The sequence below is a fragment of the Chlorocebus sabaeus genome, chromosome 10 (assembly GCF_047675955.1).
Source record: "Chlorocebus sabaeus isolate Y175 chromosome 10, mChlSab1.0.hap1, whole genome shotgun sequence".
NCBI classification, from domain to species: Eukaryota; Metazoa; Chordata; class Mammalia; order Primates; family Cercopithecidae; genus Chlorocebus; species Chlorocebus sabaeus.
The window spans coordinates 66,189,912-66,217,225 of NC_132913.1; the positions used below are offsets into that span (position 1 = coordinate 66,189,912).

Consider the following 27,314-nt stretch of genomic DNA (forward strand, 5'->3'; position numbering starts at 1 on the left):
TCTATTCCCATATGTACTTGGTTCAGTTAACACAGTACTGTGCAAAGCGGGAACTGCCTTTGTGTATATACCTACAGGTCAAAGGCACAGACGGGCCACCTGGGTCAGGGGTGGTTGATGAACAATAGTGAAATACAACCCTGTCTAGTTCAATTAGAGGACCCAATGTGGAACATAAGGGCAGCTTAAGGAGACATGCTCCTGTCCTCCCACCATGCCCACATACTGCCCTACCATACCATCTATTATCACCAACTTAGATGTTTAAGTTTTAGTTGATGAAACTACCTTCCGTAGGTAACCCTCCACTGAGGCTGTTAGTTGTTGTTTCCTAAGAGCATATTCCTTGTGCGCTGAACACTGTTCGGTCAGATGATCCACTCGTCTCTTAATGCACCCTATCATCTCGTGGATGCCAGACACCTGAGAGCTGAACAGAGCAAACCAGCTGTTAATTCACTCTACCCCAATATAGAACACAGAATATTTGAAAACAGATCTGCTTTCATGTTAGGTAGGCATTGGTAAAAGGCATCAGCTTTAGGATAATAGAAGTTAAGTAGCTATCATCTCGGTATAGCAGAAAGCAAAAACAAATTATATTCTTTTGTTTTGTCAGTCAGTCCTGAGGGAAAAGATGAGTTATGGGTTTTTGCAACAAGGTCTAATCTTCTTTTCTAAAGGCTTACTTTTTAATATTTCTGTAGGATATTTTGAAAACCTGATGGCAAAGCCACAGTGTGTTTACCACGACTTTTCCTTAGGGTGTTATTTAAAAACTTCATTTATCTAAAGATGCTCTTTGAATAGAAATGTGGATCAGCCAATTAACAAAGCATTTACTAATCCAATAGGGTAAAATATTTATATAACACTAAGGTCCTTGTTCTCAATGATTATGAATGCTCAAAGCTGTATTCATTAGATGAAAACCAAGTTATCACCAACAGTTAGAAATCAAATATACTTGTTGATTAAAAAAAAGAAGCCAAGCCTCCCATTATCATTTTTTCGCCTGTGCTGGCCTCATGAGACAAAGAAAAGTGACATGAGAGCTCCTGCAACGAAAATGCCTCTAAAACAATGCATGAACTTTGAGTTGGACCCTACCTCTAGTCCAAAGATATCTTAACAAGTTTCCGAATATTGTTGAGGGAACGAACACTTTTAAATTTTCCAACCTATCCCTAAGACCATTTAAGAAGTTGATGTCTTTCATTTCCCCTCAGTCATTTCCTTCGCATACTGTATTAATAAAGATTAACATGATAGCCCTTAAATTTAATTACCGAGAGTTTAAAAAGAGCTCAGAACAAGGTACAGGTTTCAGTCATTTTACCTCAAAATAATTAATTTATGACTCTGTAAAAATGAATTTAATAAGTAATGAAATGAGGGCAAGATCCTAAATGACTGAGAGGTAAAGTAACCTCACTGGAGTGATGACGAGGCCGCTATAGAGCTGGAAAACACTGAGGTGTGTCTTGTGGACCACAGGAGTCTCAGATACGTTTAATTGGAGGAAAATATGAAACCACTATGAGAAATCTTATTCCTGACACATAATGTTTCACAGATGTTACATTTTAAACATTTAGTTTTGCATTTTAATATGTAGAGACAGTGAAGAATATAATCAAGACATCAGGAGATTCTTCTCATTTATCATTAAGAAATAGTTCTTAATAACACTAAATTCCATAATTCTACAAAAGCAGTGTATTGGTAATATGAATTGTATTTTGTAGGCTTTAGACTTTGAAATACTGTATGCTCAAAAGGCATTTAAAAGCCCAGTTTTCCTGTATACTTTAAGCTCCAAGTTTTCTGCAGAATATGGAAACCTGGAACGAGAAAAATAAATTGAATAAGGGGCATTGTGGAAAGAAGGTACAGAGAACAAAGGTTGTGAAAGGAAATGGGCAAACACATAGAAAAGAAATATAGCTGAAAGTGGCAGAAAATGCCATTACTAAAATAAAAGGAATCTGGAAATGATTAATACAATTAAGAAAGAAAAGCCAAGATAAAAGGTGCCCACTCCCACCTCTGAGCTGCCCTGTGTGGTCCTACCCCAAATGCCCTCGGCATCCAGTTAGGGGCTATTTTACCAACTAAACTTAGAATACAGGCCTCCCTGGTCCCAAGAAGCTGTAGCTTGGAGGGGAGTCCGAATTCTGAATAGGCTACTCCCTGGGGGAAACTAGATCTCAGTAACCAGCTCCACATTCCTGTTCACATTACTCTTTATTCCCTGGCCTTCTCCAAAGAATAAGACTGTTAGCCAGCTTCTTGCAGTTATCTATAAGTCCTAGCCATGATGTCTCAGGTACCAGAAATACCAGAACTCAGACCCACTCTCTGACTCTCACTTGAACTTGCTCTAGCCTCTCCTCCCCCTCCCAAATTTCCCCCTGGAATCCCTACTTTGTCTTAATTATGATGCTCTAATTCAACACTCACACTAAGCCCAGCCTCCTCTTCGGCTATTTAAATCTAAAATGAACTCTCTTTCTAAAATGGCATCACTCGATTGTACAGTGTCATGGGAAATATATAGATGCACACTTCTTATAAATTTGCATATAGTCATAATAATAGCTACTATTTAATACATTCTTGCACCAAACTTGCCACTTTGTTAAGTGCAATAGATGCATTATTTGATAGAATCCTTACAATAACTTTGTGAAGTGTCAGAAAAGCAACAATAACTTCAATTTTTAGCCAATGAAACTGAGCCTTCACAGGTGACATAACTTGCCCTAGAGACACACATCTAGTAAGTAGCAAAGACTTGATTTAATGTCAAGTCCCTCTGCTACCTGAATAGATAGACTTAATATACTTAACAATTTTATTGAATTAATGATTAGTTATACATCTTACCTTCAGGAAATTTAAGGAAAAACAGATTACATTGGTTTAGTTTTTACCATAAAATGCTATAACTAATAAAAACAGTTATTGAGCTCTTACTGTGATAAGGCACCATTCTTAATGTTTTAAGTAGTCTCTTTTCTAATCCTCATAATAACCCTATGAGCTGAGTAGGATTGTTATCCCCATTTCGCAGATGAGTAGACTGAGGAACAGAGAGAGTCTCAGTAACTGGCCCAGTTCTGAAATGGCTGACATCTGATCTCAGAGTTCACACTCTACCACCTCATAATGCTTTTTCTGGGTCTATGACACATGACTTGGGGTAGGGAGTATTTTCTCCTCTAAAATTTCACTTTGCCTTGAGTTGAGTGTTCTTGGCTGTCGTAGAAACGGGGTGGCCTGGCTGACATGCTCTTTTGAAACTGGCTGGCTTTTCCAGGTATGCAATGCCTGCTGTAGTTTTCAAAGTGGCCACTAGAGGGTCATGGTAGCTTGTTCAAATTACAACCTGTCTTGACGGTCCCTTCAGCACAAAAAATAGGTAAACAAAACCAAACCAAGCATTCCTTCCATAAAAGTGTTGTTTTTTTAAAGAACCTACCATTTTAATTTAGGTAAATTACAACCAACCATATAGGATCTCTCTATCTCTCTCTGTTTTTCAGTAACCTTGGAGATTCTGTCGCATTTTGTGGTGATTTATGCCTTTATCATGTGTATCTATTGCGTTGTAAATTCTTTGAGGGAAATAAATGGTGTCCTATTTATTCTTATATCCCTTGTAGCCCTGAACACATAGCCTTTTAAGTAGTCGAATATCAATGCCCATTTTCAAATAAAATAAAATAGTCTCTGGTCATTATTTAAGGGAAGAAAACACATAGATTTAAAGATTGAGAAGAATATACGCAGTCACCATATTTGAAATGTCATAGTAACAGTGTCCAGCAGTTTTAAACAATGATGACTTGCACTTTTGGCCACTAGTAGAAGTTTTAGGCTATCCAAAGACTGCCCAATTTCTTCTTTGGTATGCTTTGGCATTTATAATTAGGTTAAATCAAATTTTATCACGTGTAGTTTGGCTCGATACTTCCTTCTATTTAAAGCCTTAGAGGGACAGACTGAACTGCCTTGTCATTCTGTGCATCACTGCCTGTCGTGTGTGTACTCCATTGTCACATGTGGCTTAGATCCTTTTCTTAGGAAGAGAAGTTTCCATTCATCTTGGTTACTCTAGCCAGTTCCCATTTCCCTCTCTCTATGCCCTTATAACTTGGTCATCTCTGTCTGATTGGGCAGTAACCAGTTCCTTTTCTCTGATTCCCAGTTGGAAGATATCCATCACATTCCCAGTCCTAGGGCTTTTTCTATTTCTTCTTAGTGACATCCTAATCTGCAGGTTACATTCAGCCCTGATTCCATCCTTTTCCATTAGAAACTTTATACGGTAATACCAGACTTCTCTTTTGAAAGTTCTAAAACATTTTAAAACCTGCATAGCATGCATATTGACAGTTTCCTCAGCACCTGATCGGCAGGTGGTCTGATCAAAGGAAAGGTATGACCCCACTCTTTGCCAGCAATTCTTACATGAACTGAAAATAAATTAATAGAATCTCATCAGTCTCCCAGAAATGAGTCCTATTACTTTACAATCTTATTAAATTAACGATGAAACTTGGTTGAACCAAAAACGTGGTGCCCTGTCATTTTGTTCTGATTTGGAAGCAACACTGCCCATGTGCAGTCTGATTGGGTGGGAGAGGGGCTAACAATGGGCTAGACTTCTAGCTCTAACAGTCTGTGGCTCTGTGATTTGCATTGGAAATATTGATTGACCTTTGGGCTGTCTCTGTAAGAATGGATTAGAGGATGCCTGTCTGTAGTGTGAACATGCGGTACATCAGTTTATTCCTGATGTTGACTTTGACTTTTCCAAGCATCACAGACTGTGAAGGCTTCTTCAGGCATTTGTTAGAAACTCCAAATGAGAACATTCTCTCCCTTACTCATTCAGCCAATAGAGGGGAGTGGAGGAAGAAGAAAAATAATTACTCTTTTTTTTTTTTCTCAAAGAGCAGAGACTTTGGTTCAAGAATAGGCTGTTCTATTTACTGTATGGAAGCAGTTGCCTTATCTTTGCATTTGTTGTAAATTGGGGCTGGAGGAAGGGAGCAAATTCCAATGTTAATGTGTTCTAATGATTTTTTTCTGAAGAATGGCAAGTTGCTTTCAAACCTTTCATAAATTACTATTGTCAGCCCATCTGGATTAGGAGCTGAACCAGATGGTAAGCACTTGACGGCTTACTCTGTCTCATTGGGAGAGATCAGCTGACCATATTTTTCTTTTTGTCTATGGACAAATTATACTTTGAAGATGGAAAAACATCTTCCTTATCTTTAGCTTGCTGCTTCTTTTAACGGGAACCTGAAGAGTGTCTTTTTATGTTTATGGTTGTCTTTATTTTTGAGGAAACAACTGCTGCTCTCTCTACTTTTCATCCCTACTTTGAAAAAGTGCCATTTATACTGTAGAAGTGAAGTGCCTATGTTTCTACAATAAATTTGATTCTTATTTAAGTTATATACTTTGAAAATCTCTCCCACCAAACATATCTGTCTGTCTGTCTCTGTCTCTCTCTCTCTCTCTCTCACACACACACGCACACAGACACACACACACACATAATCTTTTATGTATAGATAACATAGTAGAAACAGAAAGCAGTAAGTGTGGCTGAAGCTACAGGGCACCTGAGTTCTTGTTCAGATGCATGTAGAGATGGCCAGAAGTTCCACTTCTATGAGGCCATAGAGACCAACATATATGTTCTATTTGAAGGGTGCCATTGCTAGGATTCTTCCTGAAATTAGTAGCAGTGCTGAAATTCTCCACCCTCATTAGGGGAGGTTGAAAATACTGCAGCCAACTGCTGTATGGATATAGCCAACTGCTATATCCATGGGGGCCATGGAATCAAACATGGCGGGCCATCAGGAACCACATCAAGCCCTCTTCTGGTTTTCTGACTGCATCTTCAAGAGCCAGAATATCTCCATAGATGCTTGTGTGACCCTGATCAAATAACAGAAGGACATTTTATGCTGGACTGAAGGTACTATGAGTCCAGGTGGTCACTGCAAGGCTGCTAAGGAGGAAAGAGCAAAGAGAGAAGAAAGCAATCAAAAGTCAAAGAAAAAAACCCTTCCACTCCAAATGAGAGTGCAATCCAAAATCTCAAAACACATGAGGAAAAGCAAATCCAAGATACATTCAACAACCAAGAGATAAATGTACTCCAGTTGTAAAGAAAATAAGTACAGCAATCTGACAATGACTTTAAAGTAAATGCCTGAGATCGTCAGAGAGATTTTAAAAAACCAACACCCACAGTAAAAGACCAAGAAATTTTGAAACAAAAACAGTCAGAAATAAAGCAAAATTTGATACAAAAAATTAGAAATCACAGTAATAAAAACAATATATTTTCTAAAATAAGAAATCAATGAATGAAAAAAAGGGGAAATTGACAAAAGAGAAAATAGCCTGAGGACCCAGGGAGAATGCAACATGAGGAGTTAAAATAGTGAAAAAAAAAAAAAACAAAGACAGGTAAGAGACTGGAAAGAGACCAAGAGGCTCCAACATTCTTCTAATAGAAGGTGTAGGAGAAGAGAAAAAAAGGTAATGGCAGAAAAGTAATATTTAAAAAGATAATGGCTGAAATTTTCTCATAATTTGCGACATGGTACTGAGATTAAAAGGGCACAGCAAGAGCTAAACAGATAAATGCCCACATTTCAGATTATTTGGAAAACATAAAGATATCTTTTAATGTATTTCCTTCCAAAACGACTTTCTTTTCGGTAATGCCCTGGCCCTCCTTGCCTACTCCACCACACATTAGTATTATGCCATATAGAGAACTTGGGCCCCACTTGTACCTACTTACTGTTATATTGTGAGGATAGTCTGTCTTAAAATATTCTTCAAAACACCGTTTGATAGGGACTTAGAATATTCCATTATGTGCTTTCCCTTAAACTATTCAAACATTTCCCTAGTTTCTGGAAATATTTAGGTGGTTTTCTGGTTTGCACTATTATAAATAGCACTGTGATGAGCATCTTGTTCATAAATATGTCCCCTCACATCTCTTTCTGTCTCTTTTCTTTGTCCTCTTCTCCCTAAACCCTGTAATATGAGAGGACTCCTCAACCACCCAGGGCAGGGATTTCTGCCTCTTTAGTTAGCCTTCCTCTGGAGGTTCTGTGGATCCAGATCTTTTTACTCTGGGATCTTTGCTACTTCACGTCACATCATCAGCATTATAAATGAATACATTCATATTGCAGTGGTAAAGATACTTTATGAGAACCTAGTGTAGTTACTCCTGGATTTAATGGAAAGTGTGAGCTTTTGGTACTTTTCATACTAAAGAGTTTTAGAATGATAAAATCTTTAACAGCGTTAACAAGCCAAGATTGCAGTTATGACATTTACCCAGCCTCTAAAAAGAACAGCTTATTATAGACATGAAAATATTTGGAAAGTGGCTGGGTTAAGACTGTCATAAGAACTCAACTTTGTAATTTCCTAAATTTCACTATCTGACATTTACCATCTAAATGCATCATCAAACTCTTTTAAAAGCAGTTATTTTTAAGTTCTTAAATGCTTAGTACAGTTCATATAAAATGCAGGCATAGACAAATCTACTAGGCAAAGGAAATGTGTTTGCTTTGTTGGAGAATGGAGATTGTTTTTGTTTGTTAAGATCTTTGTAAATATTTTCATTATGATAAGGGCTTTCCTTCAATGTCATGCCAACCCCTTAACATTTCAAATCAAGTCACCCAGTATGTAATACTAGAGTAATGTAATACTAAGCTAAGGAAGGTAAAAAGAGGTTTCTTGGGTGGTTTCAGCCCTGGGGTGATATCATAGTCTGAATGAGGACATGATACTGTCACAAATGAAATAACTAAAGAATGATTCAGCCCAGCACAGAATGAAAAGTGAAGCCATGAGATAGACATGACAAATAAAAAGGAATTCAAATAAACTATTATGTGGTAGGTATTGATTCAGTTCATCTCGGCTTGAAGATGTAGACCCCATCTCAGCCTACCAAATACAGCAACTGTTCATAGCCCTCTCAGATTTCACCCTTTCACCTAGCCTGTCCTGATCTCAGACTTTAGGATTGTGTCTCCTTTCTCTGAAGAAGTCACCCCAACACCTACTGTGCTCATGGTCCCCTCATGCCTGGAGCACACTTCCTTGATGTGCCGCTCCCTGACTGGACATGGGACAGGTTCTGGGGATTTGGGGTCAGTTTTATATGGCTTTGATCGTCCCTGAGGCCTGGTTCTGCTATATCATATAAGATGCTCATATGTACATTTAATAACTTCTGAAATGAACTGAAAGAAAAACTTTGTAGAGAAGTTGGGACTTGAGCTGAAGCTAGAAGCTAGAGTAAATTTTAAGTGCACTAAAATATACATTTTTTAAAAAGGATCCATGTTCATTTAGCCACAAGTCTTCTTGTTATTGATTAAAGCTGAATGAAAGGAGTAGAAAGACAAAAAGCTAGCAACCTAATAGTAGTTCAGATCAGCTCTTAAGTACTCACACAACCTCTTACTGCAAGGTTATAGGCAATAGGGCAAGTTATTAAACTTCTCTGTGCCCCAGTTTCCTCATCTGCAAAACAGGAACAATGATAATAGTAGTACCCATTTCACAGGGTGGTTTTGAGGATTAATTTATGTCTAGAGCACAGAAGTGTTTGCCATTATTGATAACGAGTCATTGAACATAGTATACCTCCCCCTCTCACTTTGTAGTCTTGTCTGACACCCTTCTCCCCCTGCCACCTCCTCCTCCAGCCATACCACCCTTGTCTCTGTGGCACCCTTACTATTGCTCTGCCTGGTCCACTCATCTCCCGGCTGCTTGCAGGGTAGCCCCCTTTGTTCTTAGAGAGTCCTTCTCTGACTACAATGTCTAAAATGATCTCCTGCTCAGTCACTCTATCTCATTTCCCTTTTATATTTTCTCACAGTACTCACTCCCGGGTAAGAGCATCTTAGGTATTCGATTCATTTGTTGGCTATTTCTTACCACCAGAATAGCATAATCACCATGAAGATGGACACTTCACCTGTCACATTCGATGCCTGGGAACATCTGATTTACAAAAGATGCTCAATAAATATTTCTGAATAAACAAATGAAGAAATGGATCATGTTCTGTCCAAAAAGTTCATAACCATGCACAATATCAACCAAAGGAGATAGCAGTAACCAACGCAAATGAAAATTGTGGGAAAAGAAAGCAAAATCCAATAAACTCCTGTTTTATGTCTCTATAAAATATGAAAATAAGATCTACATTAAGAAGGTAGTAAGTGTTGGATCAAAACAGATAAGTCTTAAAGTTATACCAAAGCAAAATATTCAGTTAGGATTAGGCATATAAGCCTAAATCCACCATGATGAGGTAGAATGAAAACTTATACAGTCCTTTAGGCAGGTGTAGAAATTGAGTTAGCTCTGAAGCAAATTTATTTGTAAATTATATAAGTTAATTTTAGCAAACGGGAAAGGCAAATGAATACTTCACAAGGTAGCCTGGTCTTGCTGGGGTTTTGTATGCTTTTCAGCTCTGAATTGGTAACTGAACTGAGAGAAAAAAAGGAGGTCCCTCATTTTTATCCCATTATAGAAAATCTTACCCTCACACAAGGTCCTGGACCCAGCACTTCCAATCACCACAGATTCCTGTGTCTTAATAAATGCAAAATTCTGCTTGGTAGCAGGCCATCTTTGTTTTTTCTTTAGACTTAGTTCTCAAGGATGATGCTTAGGGAGATGAGGAAGGCTGGAAGCCAGGGGCTTTTAACCTCACTATAAGTCTACGTTTGGCCATTTCTATGATTTAAGTATGGTTCGTCCCCACTAAAACTCATGTGGAGGCTTGGTTCTCAATGAGGTGGTGTTGGGAGGTGGTGTCTTCAAGAGGTAAATAACATGGTCATTAAGATGGATTAATGCATTTTTCATAAGTCTGGGTTAGTTCTCTCAGGAATAGATTAGTTCCCACTAGAGCAGGTTATTATAAAGCGAGGCTGCCTCTTGTGTTTTGCCCTTTTCCCATACATAACTGGTTTCCTTCCAGTTTTCCATCACGTTATGAGGCAGCCTGAGGTTCTTACCAGAAGCTGACCAGATGTGGCCACCCAATCTTGGCCCTCCAGCCTCCAGAATCATGAGCTAGATAAACTTCTTTCCTTTACATACTACCAGTTTCAGACATTCTTCTATAGCAACAGAAAATGGACTGAGACAACTGTTATTGCATACACTTTTAGGCATCATAAAGAATGCTCTAAAATGCCTTTAAAATTAAAGTGGTTATGTGACAGATATTGTACTCCAAAAAGACAACAACTATTTAGTAATGACTCAGAATTATCATCAGATTAAATGCAGGAAATAGAAAAGGCAAGAAAACACATAAATAACCACAATTTGCTTTGTGAAGCTGCTCAAACTTCAAATGTATTTGATTGCATGATAGTAAAACAGTGTAGGCCTATTCCTAATAAAGTAGTAATTACCGAACAGTAATGAAAATGTCTCAGATTTACTAAGGAAGCTTCATTTCAGATAAATGTAAACTTCTGAGGTCCTATTTTTTGACTAACAGAAAAAAAACCAGATCAAAGGGCCTCTGAAATTCCTACCTGTCCCAATACTAAATTAAGCCTTTTATTACATTAAGGTAAGTGTTTATCTTCCCTATTTCAAATATTACCTTTCCAGTTAGTGAAAATGAACACAGTTTGATACAACTGACTGTGCTGTAATCATGTGAAACAACCATATTACCCTCAGTATTTTTTTAAGCTCTTTATATAGAAAGTAAAAAAGTATAGTTATACAACATATAACATTGCAATCAATAATGGTGGTCCCAGAGGATTATAATGCTGTGCTTTTACTGTACTTTTTCTATGTTTAGATACACAAATACCATTGTGTTTCATTTGCCTATAGTATTCAATACAACATGCTGCACAAGTCTGCAGCCTGGGAACAACGGGCTAGCTTAGCTATGTAGTAGGCTATACCATGTCTAAGTATGTGTAGGTGTGTGTGTAAGATGTGTGTAAGTGCACTCTATGATGTTCACACAACAGCAAAATCATGTAAGACTCATTTCTCCGAATGCCTCCTCACTGTTAAGCGATGCATCACTGTACTTGTTTATTGAGCCCTCTCTATGTGCTGATGGTGGTGCACATAGACAGGGCTCAACAAACAAGTGAGTTTGTGCTCAACTGGTGGTGCTGTCTCATTCAATTTTTTAAAAACTCTATAAAATGTATATCTTCATTTTACAAAGGGAAAACTGAGATTCAGAGAAATTAAGTTTAAATGTCATGGCATTGTTTTGGCACTCAGAATGTATGAATTAAAATTCCTTTAACACGAAGTCTTGGGTTTCTTATCCATACCAGTTTTTTGGTGTCTGGTAATAGGAACCTTAATATATTGTGTCCCATGAGTGTGGCTGGCACTCAGAAGTCTCAGAAGCTACTGTGATGTTCAGCAATATCTGCTTTGCTCTGTTGAAATTTACATTGATTTCCATTGCCAGCATTCTAAACTCCATCTTCACTCCAGCAGTGACTGCAACTTGAAATATTATCCTTACATTCTATTTCTTTCCTGTGATGGTGACTCAGTTCATTAAGCACATAAATTATTAGATGAGGAAAGGGAGCAAATCCCAAACAGAATACATGGGATTGAGGTCAATAGCAATGTATGGCTCTAGTTTGCAACTGACAGTCTAATGCATTTCAGTTCAATTTTTAATGGGTTTTTATTCTACATCTACCTTCTGAATCCAAAAATGTCCTTTGCCAAGAAACAATTTCATTTTATCTTCAGCTCCTCCTGCAAAATGAAGATAGTATTGATTTATAAAATATTATAAAATCTCAAGGAAACCAAATGCTTTGGAACTACAATGTTGACAGAAACCATATTGCTAAAGATTTTCTTAAACTCACTTACCTAAGCATTAATTCAAGCTTTTTGAAATGGTACCTAATTATTTCTTCTTCTATTGAAACCAGTCTGCATCACGAAAAACAGGATGGTAGCTGTCTCTTTGATAAATGATCATTATGTTAAAATTAAGACCAAAAAGAGCAAAAGAGGTAAAAAGAAAACTGGTATGGATAAGGAAACTAAGACTAATGTCAAGGGAGTTTAATTTCATACATGTGGAGTGTCAAAAACAATGCCATGACATTTCAACTTAACTCCTCTCAATCTCAGTTTCCTGTTTATAAAATGAAGATGTCTATTTCATAGAGTTTTTTGTTTGTTTGTTTGTTTTTTGTAGTTGAATGAGACAGCACAACTCTTGGCACATAAAGAAGCAAATAAACATATCAGCCATTACAAAATGATGGCTAAAAATAGTCCGTAAAACCTCAAACATAGAATGTATATAAAATAAAAGCAGCTTTCCTCTTATATATAAGTTTTGAAAACAAGAATTACTGATTAGAGCAAACAGGATAAAATTCAGCAGTAAAAAGTTGTGACTACTTTTCTAACTCCAGGAGTCAAGCATCAAAACTGAATCGGGAACTTCAGTTTCTGGTCAAGAGGCGGGGACTGGATTTACCCTCATATCTTAACCAACTAGAAAAACAAGTACAGGAACAATGGTTTTCAGACACTGAACAATTAGTAGCACAGGGCAGTGATCAGTTGGAGAAGGAAAATACATGAGATGAGCCTTATGATTGCACTAGTTTACTGCCTGGAAGGTAATTTTTAGATCAAAGCTCAGAGAGGTGGAACCTAAGCAGAGCCCAGAGTTCTTGCTGAGTTGAGAAGACAGGAATCAGGCTTTGAGTCAAGGCATCTCAAATTTGTGGACAGGGTACCAGACAGGAAGGAGTAACCCACAAACAGAACTCCAGAGATTTGGGCAGAGGTCTTCAGCTACATGTTGATCTCCCCATGCGTGAGAGGAACCTTTCCACAGCCAGGGAACACGTCACAAGCAAAGAGCAGCCTGACCAGAGAAATAACATCTGTCTGTGCTTTGAGACCCATTTGTTAAACTGAGATTGGACCATTTTAAAATTATAACTGGAAACCTCACTGCTTAATTCAGTCATCATATGACTCAAATCAATGTCCAACATGTACCCCAAGTCTAGGCACAATAAATGTCTCTTCCACCCAATAGGACGTTTTCTGTATTGCTCAAGACATTTATATATTCTGGAAAAGCTGGAAAAGAGCAGAAGGAGGAGTTCCAGTATCCATATTTTGTGCCTGGATGGGAGGGAACACCTTGAAACTCCTGAAGCCTAGTGGACACCCCTATTACCTACTGCATGGCTTGGAGCTAATGTAAAGAAACTTAGTAAAAAAACACAGCTATTCATTTTTCAAAGGGGAGAATCCCTTGTCTTCATAGCCTCAACTTTTTGGCTTTTATTGGAAGACCTTGGATTATTTCTAATCTTAGTCGTGCATGGTCCTATAGCAAATATCACAAACGCTGGGTTAAATACCTCTGTCCAGATTCAGACTGTCTTCTGGAAAGAATGTTCCCCAAACCCAAAGTTACCAAATCAACACCTTTAAACACGTCTAAAATAGAACAGAACAAGGATTTAAACCGAAATAAAATGATTTTTATCACATTTCACCTATTTCATGATTCTTCAAACTGAATGTCTTTGAGTTTCAAGGAGATTGCAGACATGGAAGGTGAAAAAGTGAGTTTAACCCATTTATAATATATTTTTTTGTCTCTGTCAAAAATGTAAGCCCTGCTTTCATTTCTTTCTGGTCAATAGGCATTCTACTATCTGCTCTGTCATTTCCTCTTTGTCTTCCAATCCCTGGTCTTTCCCATACTTTCCTACTGCATTCTCTCTCTCTTTCTCAAGGTCTTTCTCTCTATTCATACCCACTAAGCTCAACACTGATGCATTCACCAAATGTGCTCATAAAACAGGCCCACCTAGAGCACTGTTCAAAAGCATGGAGTCTGGTGCCCATGCAGTTGGATTAATAATTGTCACTCTTTACTTAGGGTTTTGCATGGTGAGCCACCAAGGTCTAACTGGAAGGAAATTCTGGTATTTTATTTTCTTCCAGTAAGAAAAAAACAGGACAGGATAGACTCATGACTCATGAACCAAAGGGAAGGAGCTATTCCATAAAGATGCTAGGGTTTGAAAAGCCTTGGGAACTAAAGCTCCATTTCTTATTTTGTCCATTCTCTTTCCCCTCCTCAGAAATGAGTAAACAGAAAGCTTTAGCATATGTAAGTCTCCAGGCTTAGAATATGGCCTCACTTCTGGATGAGCAATGGCTGTGTTCAGAATAGCTATTGATCAAACTTCAATAGATCCTTTTAAGCCATATCATAATGCAGCAAAACATCAGAACCAGAAAAAGACAATCATGCATCTTATTTTTTAGCAGGTTGTGGAAACTGTGAAAAAGCTTGTTACACCGAGAAAGAAATCAACTTTACTCACCTGCAGGAGTCTACTTGGCTGATTAAGGTTTGTCCCTTTTGCAAAGCATCAGCTGTGCAGTCTTTAATTTTTCTGTGTAATTCCTCATGCCTCGCTGCCAAAACAGCCAGACTTAAATCCTCTGATTTAAGGAGCTTAAGGTAAGCTTCAACTCTTCCAAGTACATCAAATGCCTGCCAAAGAAAACATACTTTCATTTTCTGCTTTTCTTGTTTAAAATCTACATCAACGTGTACACGAAACACTAGCAATTAAACCAGGCCAAACAATTTATTAGTTTCATTATAACAAAAAACAACTATCTTAATCTTGGAAGATTGTTGGAAAACAGCTGTATAGTTTTTTAGGGTTCCATTTAGGGAAACTGATCATAGCTTAATTCAGCATAAATAAATGTCAATATCATAAAATCACCAAAATAGTTTACATTGAGAATGTTTCTATACAACACAAAGAGTTATAACTGTATAGAATTTGGAGAGTCAGTCTGGTTTATTTTGTGCATTTTATACTGTACACAAATAACAGATGAGTTATTTAAATATATCATGCAGGTTTTAATGGCAAGAATGTTTCTCTAATATTCTTTAGAGGAAATTTCCCAGTAAATTCCACTTTGCTCTTGAAACACTGTAGGAAAATATCCAAGAAATTATGAATGTCCTTTTTTTCTCTTGCTTTTGCAGATATAAGACCTTCAGCCTACTCCATCCAATGCATCCATCTGTCTTCAGAAGAGTTTAGAATTCTGTTCTGGTGCTGTGCAAAGAGTAAGACCAAGGTAATATTTAGCTTCTGACATGCATAAATAGGATTATGCAGAAAAAACATAGCCTTGCAAACCAAGATATTGTCTTGAGAGAAGATTTTTAAATTCCTTTATTTTCCTCCTTTATTAGCAGATCAACAACCCAGCATGCAGGATTAAGCTTATAGAATTAACATAAAGTAGAGAGGAGTTAGCCACTGGGCCATTAAGGCTTAGCTGGTATTAACATGAAGGAGTGTATGATACAAAGGCAATGAAAGAAGATCGTGGGAATATGAGGAGAAAGAGAGAAAGCAGAGTGCAGTCGTCTTTGTAGGTCTCCTGATATCTCACCTAATGTCTCTAGGAATAATTTTGACCTAGAGAACAAATGGTACATTGAAGAAAATCTGAATGGCAGGGGAGGTCTTGCCACATTGCCCTTTAGCACTACTGGAAGAAGCCACCTTAGGGAATGTTCCATACCAATCTGGAAAATAGTCCTAACAGTCAGGCAGGGGCCTTTAAGTGTAGCCTCCCTGGGTTGCTGAGTTGGAAGCCAGTGAGCTTGAAAGGAGCTGACCAGTAGAGCAGGAAGACCCCACAGAAGACCCTAGGTAAGGATCCCAGACCAGAAGAAATGAGAATAGGTGGGCTCATGAGTCCAGTACTACTGAGACCTAAAGGAGACCAGGCGAGCAAGGTTGAGCTGATGCTGGGGCAACACAGGCGAAGCCAACTGTAGAGGCTATGGTCATGGAGGTACACAAATGCACTCATGCCCCTGCACCTGCTGCCATCTCAGGGGGTGAGATCTAGTGGTAGAATTGGAACTGGACAAAATTTGAATTTATGAATGAAATCACTCAAACAGTATCTTACTATTTATGCACTGATATTCTATTTTCCCACCAATGTCCTCATGTCTCCCATGCTGCAATTCTGTTTATTTAGAATGTTTTAAAAAAAATCATTCTCACTTATTTAGCAGTGAAGAGGAAGTTATAACTATATTTTAATATAGTTATATTATAGTTATATATATATAGTTATATAACTATATTTTAATAAGAACAGACTATGTGCTTGCTTCAATACTGTGTGTTGCACAATTCTTATTCAGTCAGTGAATATTGAACGCCTGCTTAGTTCCAGACTCTCCTTAACCGTCCTAAGAGGAAGTAAGAAATTATCCCCAATATATGACTGGGAAAACGGAGTCTCAGAGAGGTTAAGCAAATTGCAGAAAGTGACACTTCTACCAAGGAGTGGATTTGGGATTTATACCCCATTTCCTGACTCTGAGACCACTGCTCTCAAACCCTGGGCTGTGGTGCCATGTGGCAAAAGATTACCTTGGAAGGCTTAAGAAGGAAGGGCTATTTCAGATAAAGTTGTAATTTTGGGTGGAAAAGGAGGGATTTTAAAACTTACTTTTTGTAAGTATGTCTCTGCTTTTCCTTCTTATAGGTTAGAAAAGATAGAGAAAGGTTGAGAGAGTTCTCTTACACTATAGGACTGTAAAAGAAAGAGAATTTAATTAAAGAAACTTTGAACCTGAAGAATTCTTCTTTATCTGATTATTTTGCTTTCCTGAGGTTGGCAATGGAGCCGAGTGCAACAAAATGTTGATGTTAGAAAAAAAGTTGATTGGCCAGGCATGGTGGCTCACGCCTGTAATCCCAGCACTTTGGGAGGCCAAGGCAGGTGGATAACTTGAAGTCAGGAGTTCAAGACCAGCCTGACTGACATCGTGAAGGCTCGTCTCTACTAAAAAAAAAAAAAAAAAAAAAAATTAGCCAGGCATGGTGGCATGTGCCTGTAATCCCAGCAACTCGGGAGGCTGAGGCAGGAGAATCATTAGAACCCGGGAGGTGGAGGTTGCAGTGAGCCGAGATCATACCACTGCACTCCAACCTGGGCAACAAGAGTGAAAGTCTGTCAAGCAAGCAAGGAAGGAAGGAAGGAAGGAAGGAAGGAAGGAAGGAAGGAAGAAAGGAAAGAAAGGAGGGAGGGAGGGAAAGAAGATCATTTAATGACTTTCTCTATACTTCCATAACCCATTGAAACATCATTTGCCAATAACCACTGTTTCTGAAAATTTTAAATACATTTTAAAATTTGTATTGCTTATTTTGAATAAAGTGAGTTTGTTGTTAATTGAGGGTTAGGTTTTTCGTTTTGTTTTGTTTTCTGAGACAGAGTCTCGCTCTGTCACCAGGCTGGCATGCAGTGGTGTGATCTCAGCTCACTGCAACCTCTGCCTCCTGGGTTCAAGTGATTCTTGTGCCTCAGCCTCCTGAGTAGCAAGGATTATAGGCACACACCACCACATCCAGCTAATTTTTGTATTTTTAGTAGAGATGGGTTTCATCATGTTGGCCAGACTGGTCTTGAACTCCTGACCTTGTGATCTGCCTGTGTTGGCCTCCCAAAGTGCTGGGATTACAGGCCTGAGCCACTGTGCCCGGCTGAGGGTTAGTTTTAAAGTCAATGCCTGAAGCAAATATCTGGCATAGTCAAAATCATCTTGAACGCCCTTAAATCACCCTTAAAGTTTAACATATGTGAATTAGTGCATATAGTAACTCGGATTCACATTTAGAATTGAGAACCCCTGAGCTACACTAAAGGAGGAAATAAAAGGCAAGTCTGTATGTAAATGTGAGAGCCTTCTCCCCTTTCTTCCCTTAAGATAATTCTCAAGTTTTCAGTGTGAATGGAGAAAGAATAGAAAATTCCAAAGTGCTTTTTCTTGCTTACCCATTGAACCCCATTTTCTAATATAAAGCCACTATGACCTTAATATATGTCATGTTTGTTGTTTTGAGAATTAGGAAGAAAAATATAGAAAAGTAAGTGGGTTTCATGGCAAACATGTAGTAGGTACTTGGAAAATACTGGCTGTTATTCTAAATCTTGATTGATTGAGCCCATCTTTAAAAAGTCACTGAGAAGTGCATGGCCACCTGGTGCCTGTCATTCATCCCACACAGCTTTTCCTCTGTGGCCCCACTGAACATCTGCCACTCTCAAATCCTCAGGCATTGGTCTCATCTTTATTGGAATTAGATGCTAAAACCACAGGTCATTGAATGCTTGTGTGGTATCACTCCACCCCCTCCTGAATGTTACAATAAAAGTAATACTTCCTAATAAATGGGAAATAAATTGAAAGACTAAGCATTCACTAGAAGTAGGGAATGATACATCAAGGACAAAGATAGCCCATAATGAGAATCAAAACAGTCAAATTATCTTCCAGAGCTTTTTCTCAAATGTGTAAGGAAAATATTTACTATAAATTGTTCTATGTATCACACTTAATAGAGCTACAGCAGTAGAAAGGAGGTAAGTGATTTTATTCCTTCATTAGCTCAACAAATACATATGTAGAATACCTATTGGTACGATGGGCCTGATACTGACCTCAATCCTAACCAAACCCTAATAGGAATAATCTGTAGACACAGAAATAAGAGTTAAATTTCTGGACTTTAACAGGAAGCTACTTTCAAGGAGACTATACTGTCTGTGATTGTCTGAATTATACACAAAGTTCATCTCTCTTATTCCCATGCAGAATTTGCCAGTTCCATGTGCCAGTTCCAGAAATGAGCTAAGTATCATTGCTCTCACTTAATCTACCCTCAAAATAGAACTGAGTGCTTTTCTATTTACCATATCCATAAAGAACCTGATATACTGGATCCAGCCTGGAAAGACTCCCTTTGCTGCACACACAGTACAGAACATATTATTTCTGGCATTAAGAACACTGTGACCCCCATATAAACTCCTTTGGAAGTAGTGTTTTCCCTTTAGTCTTTTTTCCTTCACATATCTCTCTTTCTTCAAACCTTATATGTGCAAGTCAAATAAAGCTACTACGACTGGATTGGGAAGAAAGGATATAGCACAAGGGTAATATTTTATCCCTCTGGTTCCTAGCTCTTCTTGACCATTTTATATGTACTATTCAGTTTTTAGGCAGATAAGAAGATGAATCAGCTCTTTTTGGCCTTGTTTTGATAAAGACTAAGGAGTTGCTTGGTGTTTGTTCTTCACAAAACCAATAAAGACCTTTCCTTTTTCACTTGTTTAGTACAGGACCCAAGGCAGCCTGCACCAAATCAAATAGAGATAGTATCAGGATATGGCACATTTCATTCTTTTAAAAATATCAACAAGATGAAATCAAACAAGAGCTGTGAGTCATCTAGCAGAATTCTATCATGCTGTTTCACAAAGGTGTTTTAATAAGTAATGTTGTTTGCTTCTTGACTAATCAATTTGAAGAGAGTCAACATTAAACAGGAACAGCAACAGAAAGAAAACAGCAGAACCTAGAACATTTCCTTCCATGAGTCTAGTGGCTGGAGAGAGTTTCGTTGGAATGCTTGTAACTATCAAAAACACAAAACTCAGCTAAGTGCTGAGTTGAGTCTAATTAGTGCTTCTAATTAGAGCAACAGATTCTATTACCTGTAGAGATTCGGATTTCCCTTAGGTTCTGTTACAAAGACCAAAAGCTTCAGTTTCCTTTTCTATACATCACCTGAAGAGAAACTCTGGTGGTTCCCACTCTGGGGAACTGATTCCTATCAGGTCCTCCCCACATCTGCCCAAGCTTTCAAATGCCATGAAGGCCAGAGTATAGGGGTGATGTGATTTTTAAGCTCCCAATATTTGCTGTCCCTTGCTGCAGCTCCAGCTTATTCCTTGCCTGTCAATGGCAGTTGCTGCTGGACCCCAGGGCTCCCTCTTTGTTCCAGGGTGAATTCATGGTATTAATGAGCGGTATTAAATGCCATTATCACCTATGGAAACTTCTGTCTCATAATCTGGAAAGCTGAGAAAACACTGGAATAAAAGAGGTTTGGGATTGAAAGTGGTATGTATCTGAAGCATTTTATCAACAAGGAATGGAGGAAGTTTATGCATTGACCATCTTTGTTCTGAGGAATACAACTAGACCCATTCAATAGCACTTTAGGCAGCTAGTCACTATGTATAATTTCTGGTTTCTCTCTAAGTTGACCTAAATGACTTTAAGATGATCTTGGAAATATTAATATAGAAAATGTCCATTTATAATGTGTTAAGCATTTATTTTTTCACTTAATCAAAAAACACTGAAATCTATGGACTATGTACTGAGCTATGTGCTGGGAATGCGAAAATGAACAAAAGCATTACATCACATGAGAGATGTAAAGACAAAATAATGGCTAGCACTTAGTGAGTGCTTAGCAGTCCTGTGCTGCAGCCATGTATTAACTTACTTAGCACAATGTCCTTGTAAGGCACCAATAGTACTTCTCTTTTACAGGTTAAAAAAGCCAGATGCACCGGGAGGTTAAGCGACTGCCCAAGGTCATAAAGCTAATAAATGTCCAAGATCAGATTCATACACAGGCATCCAGGCTCCAAAATCTACTGTTATTTTGGCAAAGTGTCATACTAGCAAACATTTCTAATTTTCACTTAATACCCCACAATTCCATTTATTTTCCACTCCAACTCTATCCAAAAAAGATTGTGTACAATTTATCACCAATTATAAGAACTTTTATTATTGAATGAGACTCTCTGAAATAGATAAGGATGATCAGACTGATTTTAGGAAAGAGAAAACTCAAGCTCAAAATGTAAATTGATTTGTCACATGGCCAGTCATTTATTCATTCATCCGACAAAAGTTTTTTGAACATATGTGACACACAAAGATTAGGACATAATCTCTCTCTAAGGCGTACAGAGAAATATTATGGAAATGATACAAAATGAGCAATTAGTGCTGCCTGGAGATGTCTCAGAGGAGGCACTGTGTGTAGATGACAAGCCCTTTACACAGCACGACCTGCCTTCTCAGATACGATGCAGAGATGAAGCTTAAAATTTGTGTTCCTTGTATATTAAAGTAATTAAATTATCTTCTTTCAAAATGGTCAAGTCCCAAGTACCTTGGATCAATATAATCTCCAACGAACAATTTCATGTAGTTGGCCTTGAAACTCTAGAGTTTATAATATTTCACTGCTCTTAGTCTGCTCTAGTTAGTATGAGAATTAGGAAGAAAAATATAGAACTAACCCCTCTAACTAGAAGTCAATGTTCTAGGTGTTCTGGTGAACACAAAGTGAAAAGGACATGTTTCTTACCCTCAAGAAATTTTAATTTAGCCAAAGAAATCTACCCAGAAATAACTGTAATACTAGGCAGAATGTGTTTACTGCCAACAGAGAGATGCAACAATCTGATAATTGCACATAGAAGAGAAACCGATTAATACACTCTTAACTTAGAAATTCATTGACAGCTTAGATGTGAAAGGTATTCATGAGTGAGGACAATAAAATTGAACAGCTTGATTATCAGACTATGAGATATGAACTGAGTTGTGAGCCCTCATGAGACACTTAAGATGTTAAAGGTGTTTCTTTTTCTATAATTTTTCTGTGATATATCTATTTTCATAATTGTATGCTAATAACAGCCATACTTATCAAATGCTTGCTGTAGTTTAAATAGCCTGACCTCTGAGCTCTAAAATCAAAGGTTTCTAAACCCAACTGTCATCATTCTCCCAGAGAGAGTACAGGAAGAAGGTAAATTAAGACATCATCTGCTTCTTGTGGTGAGGTTTGCATCATCATGGCTTTTTCAATTCTTAAATATCTCTGCATATTTAAAGACACGTTCAGCATAAAATAGAAACTCCTTTGCATGCTATTCAAAACCCTTCCTGGTCTCCCCACCTGCTTCTACCACCTTCGTCTCTCATCACTTTAGGTTTACACACTATACTCCTGGCAAATTGAATTATCTTAGGTTCCCCAAACATGGCATGACTTTGTACCATCCAGCCCTTCCTTGACCCTTCTTGCCCCATCTTTTAAAACTTATTTCAGGCTGGGCACAGTGGCTCACGGCTGTAATCCCAACACTTTGGGAGGCTGAGGCAGGCGGATCACGAGGTCAGACATCGAGACCATCCTGGCTAACACGGTGAAAACCCGTCTCTACTAAAAATACCAAAAATTAGCCGGGCATGGGGGTGGGTACCTGTAGTCCCAGCTACTCGGGAGGCTGAGGCAGGAGAATGGCGTGAACCCGAGAGGCAGAGGTTGCAGTGAGCCAAGATCGCGCCACTGCACTCCAGCCTGGGCAACAGAGCAAGACTCCGTCTCCAAAAAAAAAGAAAGAAAGAAAGAAAAAGAAGAAGAAGAAAAACTTAGCTCAGTGGTCACCTCCTCTGGGGAGCCTTCCTTGACTCTTTTTCCCTGGGCCAAGTTAAGGGTCTCCGCTCTGTGCGCCCTAATGCTTTGGGCTTACTCCATCATAGCTTTCCCACAACCCAGCACACTTCTGTTCCCTTGCGTCTTGTCTAAACTTGACTGAGAATGTCTGGAATGCAGGGATTATATCTTTCATTGCTTTTGCTCAAGTACCCATCTGATGCATGGCAAGAATAGGAACACAACATATTAGCTGAATGCAAATATGGAAGAAGAGAGGGAGGGAATATAAGAGGCTTTAGTGATTTCTAAGAGAAAGGAGAGTTGTTCTGAAAAAGAGGAATTTAAGACAGGCTGCTGAGGAATTATAAAACTGAAAGTAATTACATTGTCCTTCATACCTAATAACATTTAGCCTATTTCTTGAATTCGTTTATATCACCTCAATAAATTCCTTCTGGATAATATTTTTAGGTACTCTACTCGGGTAGGTTTTTAAAAGTTTCAATCTATACAACAACTGGACCATTTTGATTAATTGTTTTAATCAGCTGGGCCTAAAATGTGTTTATTTTGAAAACGGTAAGATCACATATATCTCATATATATATATATATATATATATATATATATATATATAAATGAAAAAAAGTGTACCAAATTCCATGCTTAATTATTCTGTTTGCATCTGAAACAGTGATGTTGCTATAAGCATTACTGTGCATCACTGTAAATATCTTGAAAAACAACATCATCTTCTTAAAGGACATTAATGTTTCAACAGCTATGGCAGAAACAAAGGAAGCTATGACAATTGTTACATTTCAAACTACTTTTTGTATATTTCTTTGGCCACCCCAACTTTTGCTTCATCTTTGCTTTCAGACTGACCACCCAAAAATCAGACCATGTTCATAAAATGGATTTGTCCTCAGTTTCCTCTGCTTGCTTTCTTCAATGAAATCACATGCCTGGGAATGGAAGGCATAGGACATGATACATTACGACCAGTCAGTCATGTTTTACAGTTTTGGGTTCAATTGCAGCAGTCCTGTAAAAACAGGCTCACCCCATTCTGTTTTTGAAACATATGATATATTTATCTTGGATTCAAACTACATTCCCTTAACAATGACAAGTACATTTGGGGTGATCAATAAATATCAACCATAGCTTGTTTTCTGTGAACACACTGGAAGTATAATAAATAAGATAATATATAATCCCGAAGGATGAATAATTTGGAGGATCGAGATGAGTTATTCTAATAGGTGCTAAATTCATATGTCGTGCCATGTTCTCATAAGTCTTAGCAACATCTGATAATTAGAGGAACTCTTCTCTTAGTCAATGTTGACAACTGACACTTACTTGTATATTCTGCTAAGTGACTTAACAAATAGGTTCATTCACCAAACACATTAGGAAACTCTAAAAAGAATAGGAAGTATTCAGATTTTTGAGTTATACGGCTCACTCCACTTGAATCCAGTGGTTGGTTTACAGCAAGCCGCAGGTAGTGATGTTCCTAATGCCGTCTCAACATCGCCACCTGCTGCTCATTCCAGGTCCAAACGTGCGTATCTCTAGTCACAGGCTGCCAGACACTTCCTCGGGGTGAGAAACATTCCTGAACCTTGGGTACTCATCAAACCCTAGTAGAACTAAAGGTAATCAATTGCACTCCTGGAGCCACTGGACAAAGGCAGTGGGGGAACTGTTGGTAATGTGGGCAATTAAGTGTTAATTATATTTTACTGAATTTCACAAATTTTGTAAGTTTTGTTCTCTGCTATTTATTTTCCAGCATTTAGAACAATGCCTGACACATAGCAGTGACTCAATAAATATATACTAAATAAGTGAATATCTAAGGAGAAGGGTAATTATTCTCATGAATTCACCTTTAAATAATAAAATAAATTATTGTGAAGTATTTCTAGTAAATAATAACATCCCTATCCAGAATTGTTAGAGAGGGGAATTCATGAAAATGAAAAGAGGTGGGGCATGGTAGCTCACACCTATAATCCCAGCACTTAGGGAGGCCAAGGAGGGTGGATCCCTTGAGCCCAGGAGCTCAAGACAAGCCTGGGCAACATGGCAAAAAATACAAAAGATACAAAAAATTAGGCTGGTGTGGTGGCAACCCAGTTGCCTGGGAGGCTAAGGTGGGAAGATTACCTGAGCCCCGGAGGTCAAGGCTACAGTGAGCTGTGATCATGCCACTGCACTTCAGCCTTGGTGACAGTGAGACCCTGTCCCCACCCCCTGAAAAAAATAGAAAGAAAATGAAAGGAAAAGGGAGAAGAGGGACTCCTCAATGATTTTAACCAGAAATATGATAAAAATCTGGATGAAAAAATATATATGATAGGAGAAAATTACTAACAGTCTATTCTGTAGATAAAATTGGATATTTATTTTTTTTATTTTAACAAAATTCAAAAAAGTAAAAAGTATATTTAAAAAATCATGTATTTCACTTTTTACCAAGCAGATATTCAAGTTATCCCACTCACTCATTTATATATTGCATGTGATACTAACAAATTTGATAGACTAGTATTTGACATAGAAATTGAAAAAGTATATTGACCTAGCTTCAACGAATTTGGAACAAGAAATTGTTTGCTGAAAAATAATTCCACTTTTCAAGAATGAAATTGATTTTCAAGGAAAGTATCTTTTTGTAAAGTGCTGACTTCATCTTCTATCTCTGCAGTGCTAACATCCAGATTTGCATGTGCCGGGAGAGAAAGTTCTTCATGGATCTCTTGTGCTCCTACACATCTCACAGGTAGGTCAAGAATACAAGACTCTGACCCCTTTATATCTGGGCCATTTATCAGTGTTGGGTCTGCAACTAGCAACCTTCAGGATTGAGGTGATGTTGCCCTCCAAGACAAAGAGCAGACTTGCTTCCTATTTGCTGTAAAACTACAGATTCTCCAAGCTTAGGGTTCCTCTCCTGAACCCCACCTGCTACAGGTGCATACATCCATCAGGGCCCATCTACATCACTCAGGGGGAACTGGAGCTGGGAGAATTGATGTGGTATGCTGACACTCTGGCTGCTGCTTTGCTATAATCAATCACCTCTGACCCAGAGGTCAGGTGTCTTCTGTAGTCATCCATGAAACTGTGATAAGTTAACATGTTAGCTGGAACGTAGGATAAAATCTCAAACCCCTCACAGTTCTTGAGAGCATGACTTCATCTAAGAACAGGAATGTTCACAATGAGGAAACCCCAGTGCACTCAAGGCACAACAAAGTGAATTTTCAAGAGGAAAATTCAGTGTTTCGGAGATAATTGATTATATAAACTGAACATACCTTTTCACTAGTGTCAACAGAATTTTATTCTAGAAAAAAAATTTTAAGGGATTTTGAAATTATATTAATTTTAAAACTTCAGTTCTTTATTTAAACTAGGGCTATAAGTATCATGCTAAGAATTGGGTAAAGTGGTCAAATTTTTGTAAAATTTGGAGGTTTTACAATATAAATTTAAAAAATACCATTTATAAGCCACGAGAAGAGTTTTCTTCTTTAAGTAGATTTACACTACATAATTTCATCATTTTTTACTTAATTATATAGTATAAATAATATAGTTATTTTACTTAATAACACAGTAAAAAATTCATTCAACAGTCATGATTAAACACCTACATTCCAAACTCCAGCTTGTATTTTTGCTGAGGTAGAAATATCCATCATCTTTCACATTGAGTTCTTAGATTTGGAGTCAGAAATTATTTCCTTGATGCTTTGAAAAGGGAGAAAGGATTCTAACACTATCCTGAGCGCCACTTGGCTATAGAACCTGCTACAGTATGGATAAATCCCAGTGGAGCTTATTATAATTTGTATAGTTAGCATGCCATGGCTTTCAAATGATAAAATGGGGACTCTAGAAATCAAAAGTCTTTGTGATTAAGAAACACACATTCTCTTCTCCAGTCTGACCTGAATTACTGTATGAGTCTGAGAAAGTAACCACTCTCTTCTTCTTCTTTTTCTTTTTCTTTTTCTTTTTTTTAAAAGACTTTTGGAGGGGATATTCCTTCTCTGTTAAAACCCAGAAAGATATAACAGCAAAGTACAAAATAATGAGAGCAGAGAGAACCAGAGGAAGAGAATGGGAATGAAAGAGAGAAACTACATTTTGCAAGGCTGTAAACTATAGGGTTTGAACTGGAAGCATTGTTTCATAACAATATGTTTGATAACTGTTTTCCTTAGAAACAATATTAACTGACTTGTAGATGACCCACACATTTTGAAAAATGAACCTGCCGTTTAAATTTAAAAGTATCTTATTCAAAAACAGAATTACTGAGGAGAAACTTAATTAGCACTTAACATCGAATTAGTTCAATAGCTCCAGTAATATGGTATGTCTGTTTCCTCTCTTAAAACAAAGAAATCCCAAATGACAAATAATCTGACAATAAATCTTTCTTTAACGTTTTACCACAATTTAGCACTTCTGTTTTGAAATTTTACTATTTATTTTTTTCAGACAGTTTTTATTAGTAAAGAAGTTCAAAATTAAGTCACTATTTTGATATGCAACAGGACATTATATTCAGGGTGTTGACGATACGATTTTAGATCACAACGTACCTAGCTTCTAGGGTTTCCTCTTTCATTTCCTGCCACATTGTCTGTTTTGAAAACATCAGTGAAATTTAAGGTATGAAAGAATTCCAAAAACACCATTTGAAGATGTATATTACATTGGAAAAGGTAGAAAAAAATTTCAAATAAGATCCCCAGCCTCATATACTGAGCCATACTCAAGTGATGTGAACAGGTGAACACTGCCACT

At 37.7% G+C, this 27,314-nt stretch overlaps 1 protein-coding gene across 1 annotated transcript in view; it reads right to left on the reverse strand.

The window, feature by feature from the left end:
* The window catches only part of CCDC141 (coiled-coil domain containing 141), a 223,061-nt gene that overhangs the window by 57,896 nt on the left and 137,851 nt on the right, over positions 1 to 27,314 (reverse strand). Inside the window, exons 8-9 of the mRNA XM_007965472.3 lie at positions 14,487 to 14,659; positions 289 to 430 (exon numbers count right to left, since the gene is read on the reverse strand). Coding sequence (XP_007963663.2) covers positions 289 to 430; positions 14,487 to 14,659 — 315 coding nt within the window. The remainder of the gene's footprint in view (positions 1 to 288; positions 431 to 14,486; positions 14,660 to 27,314) is intronic.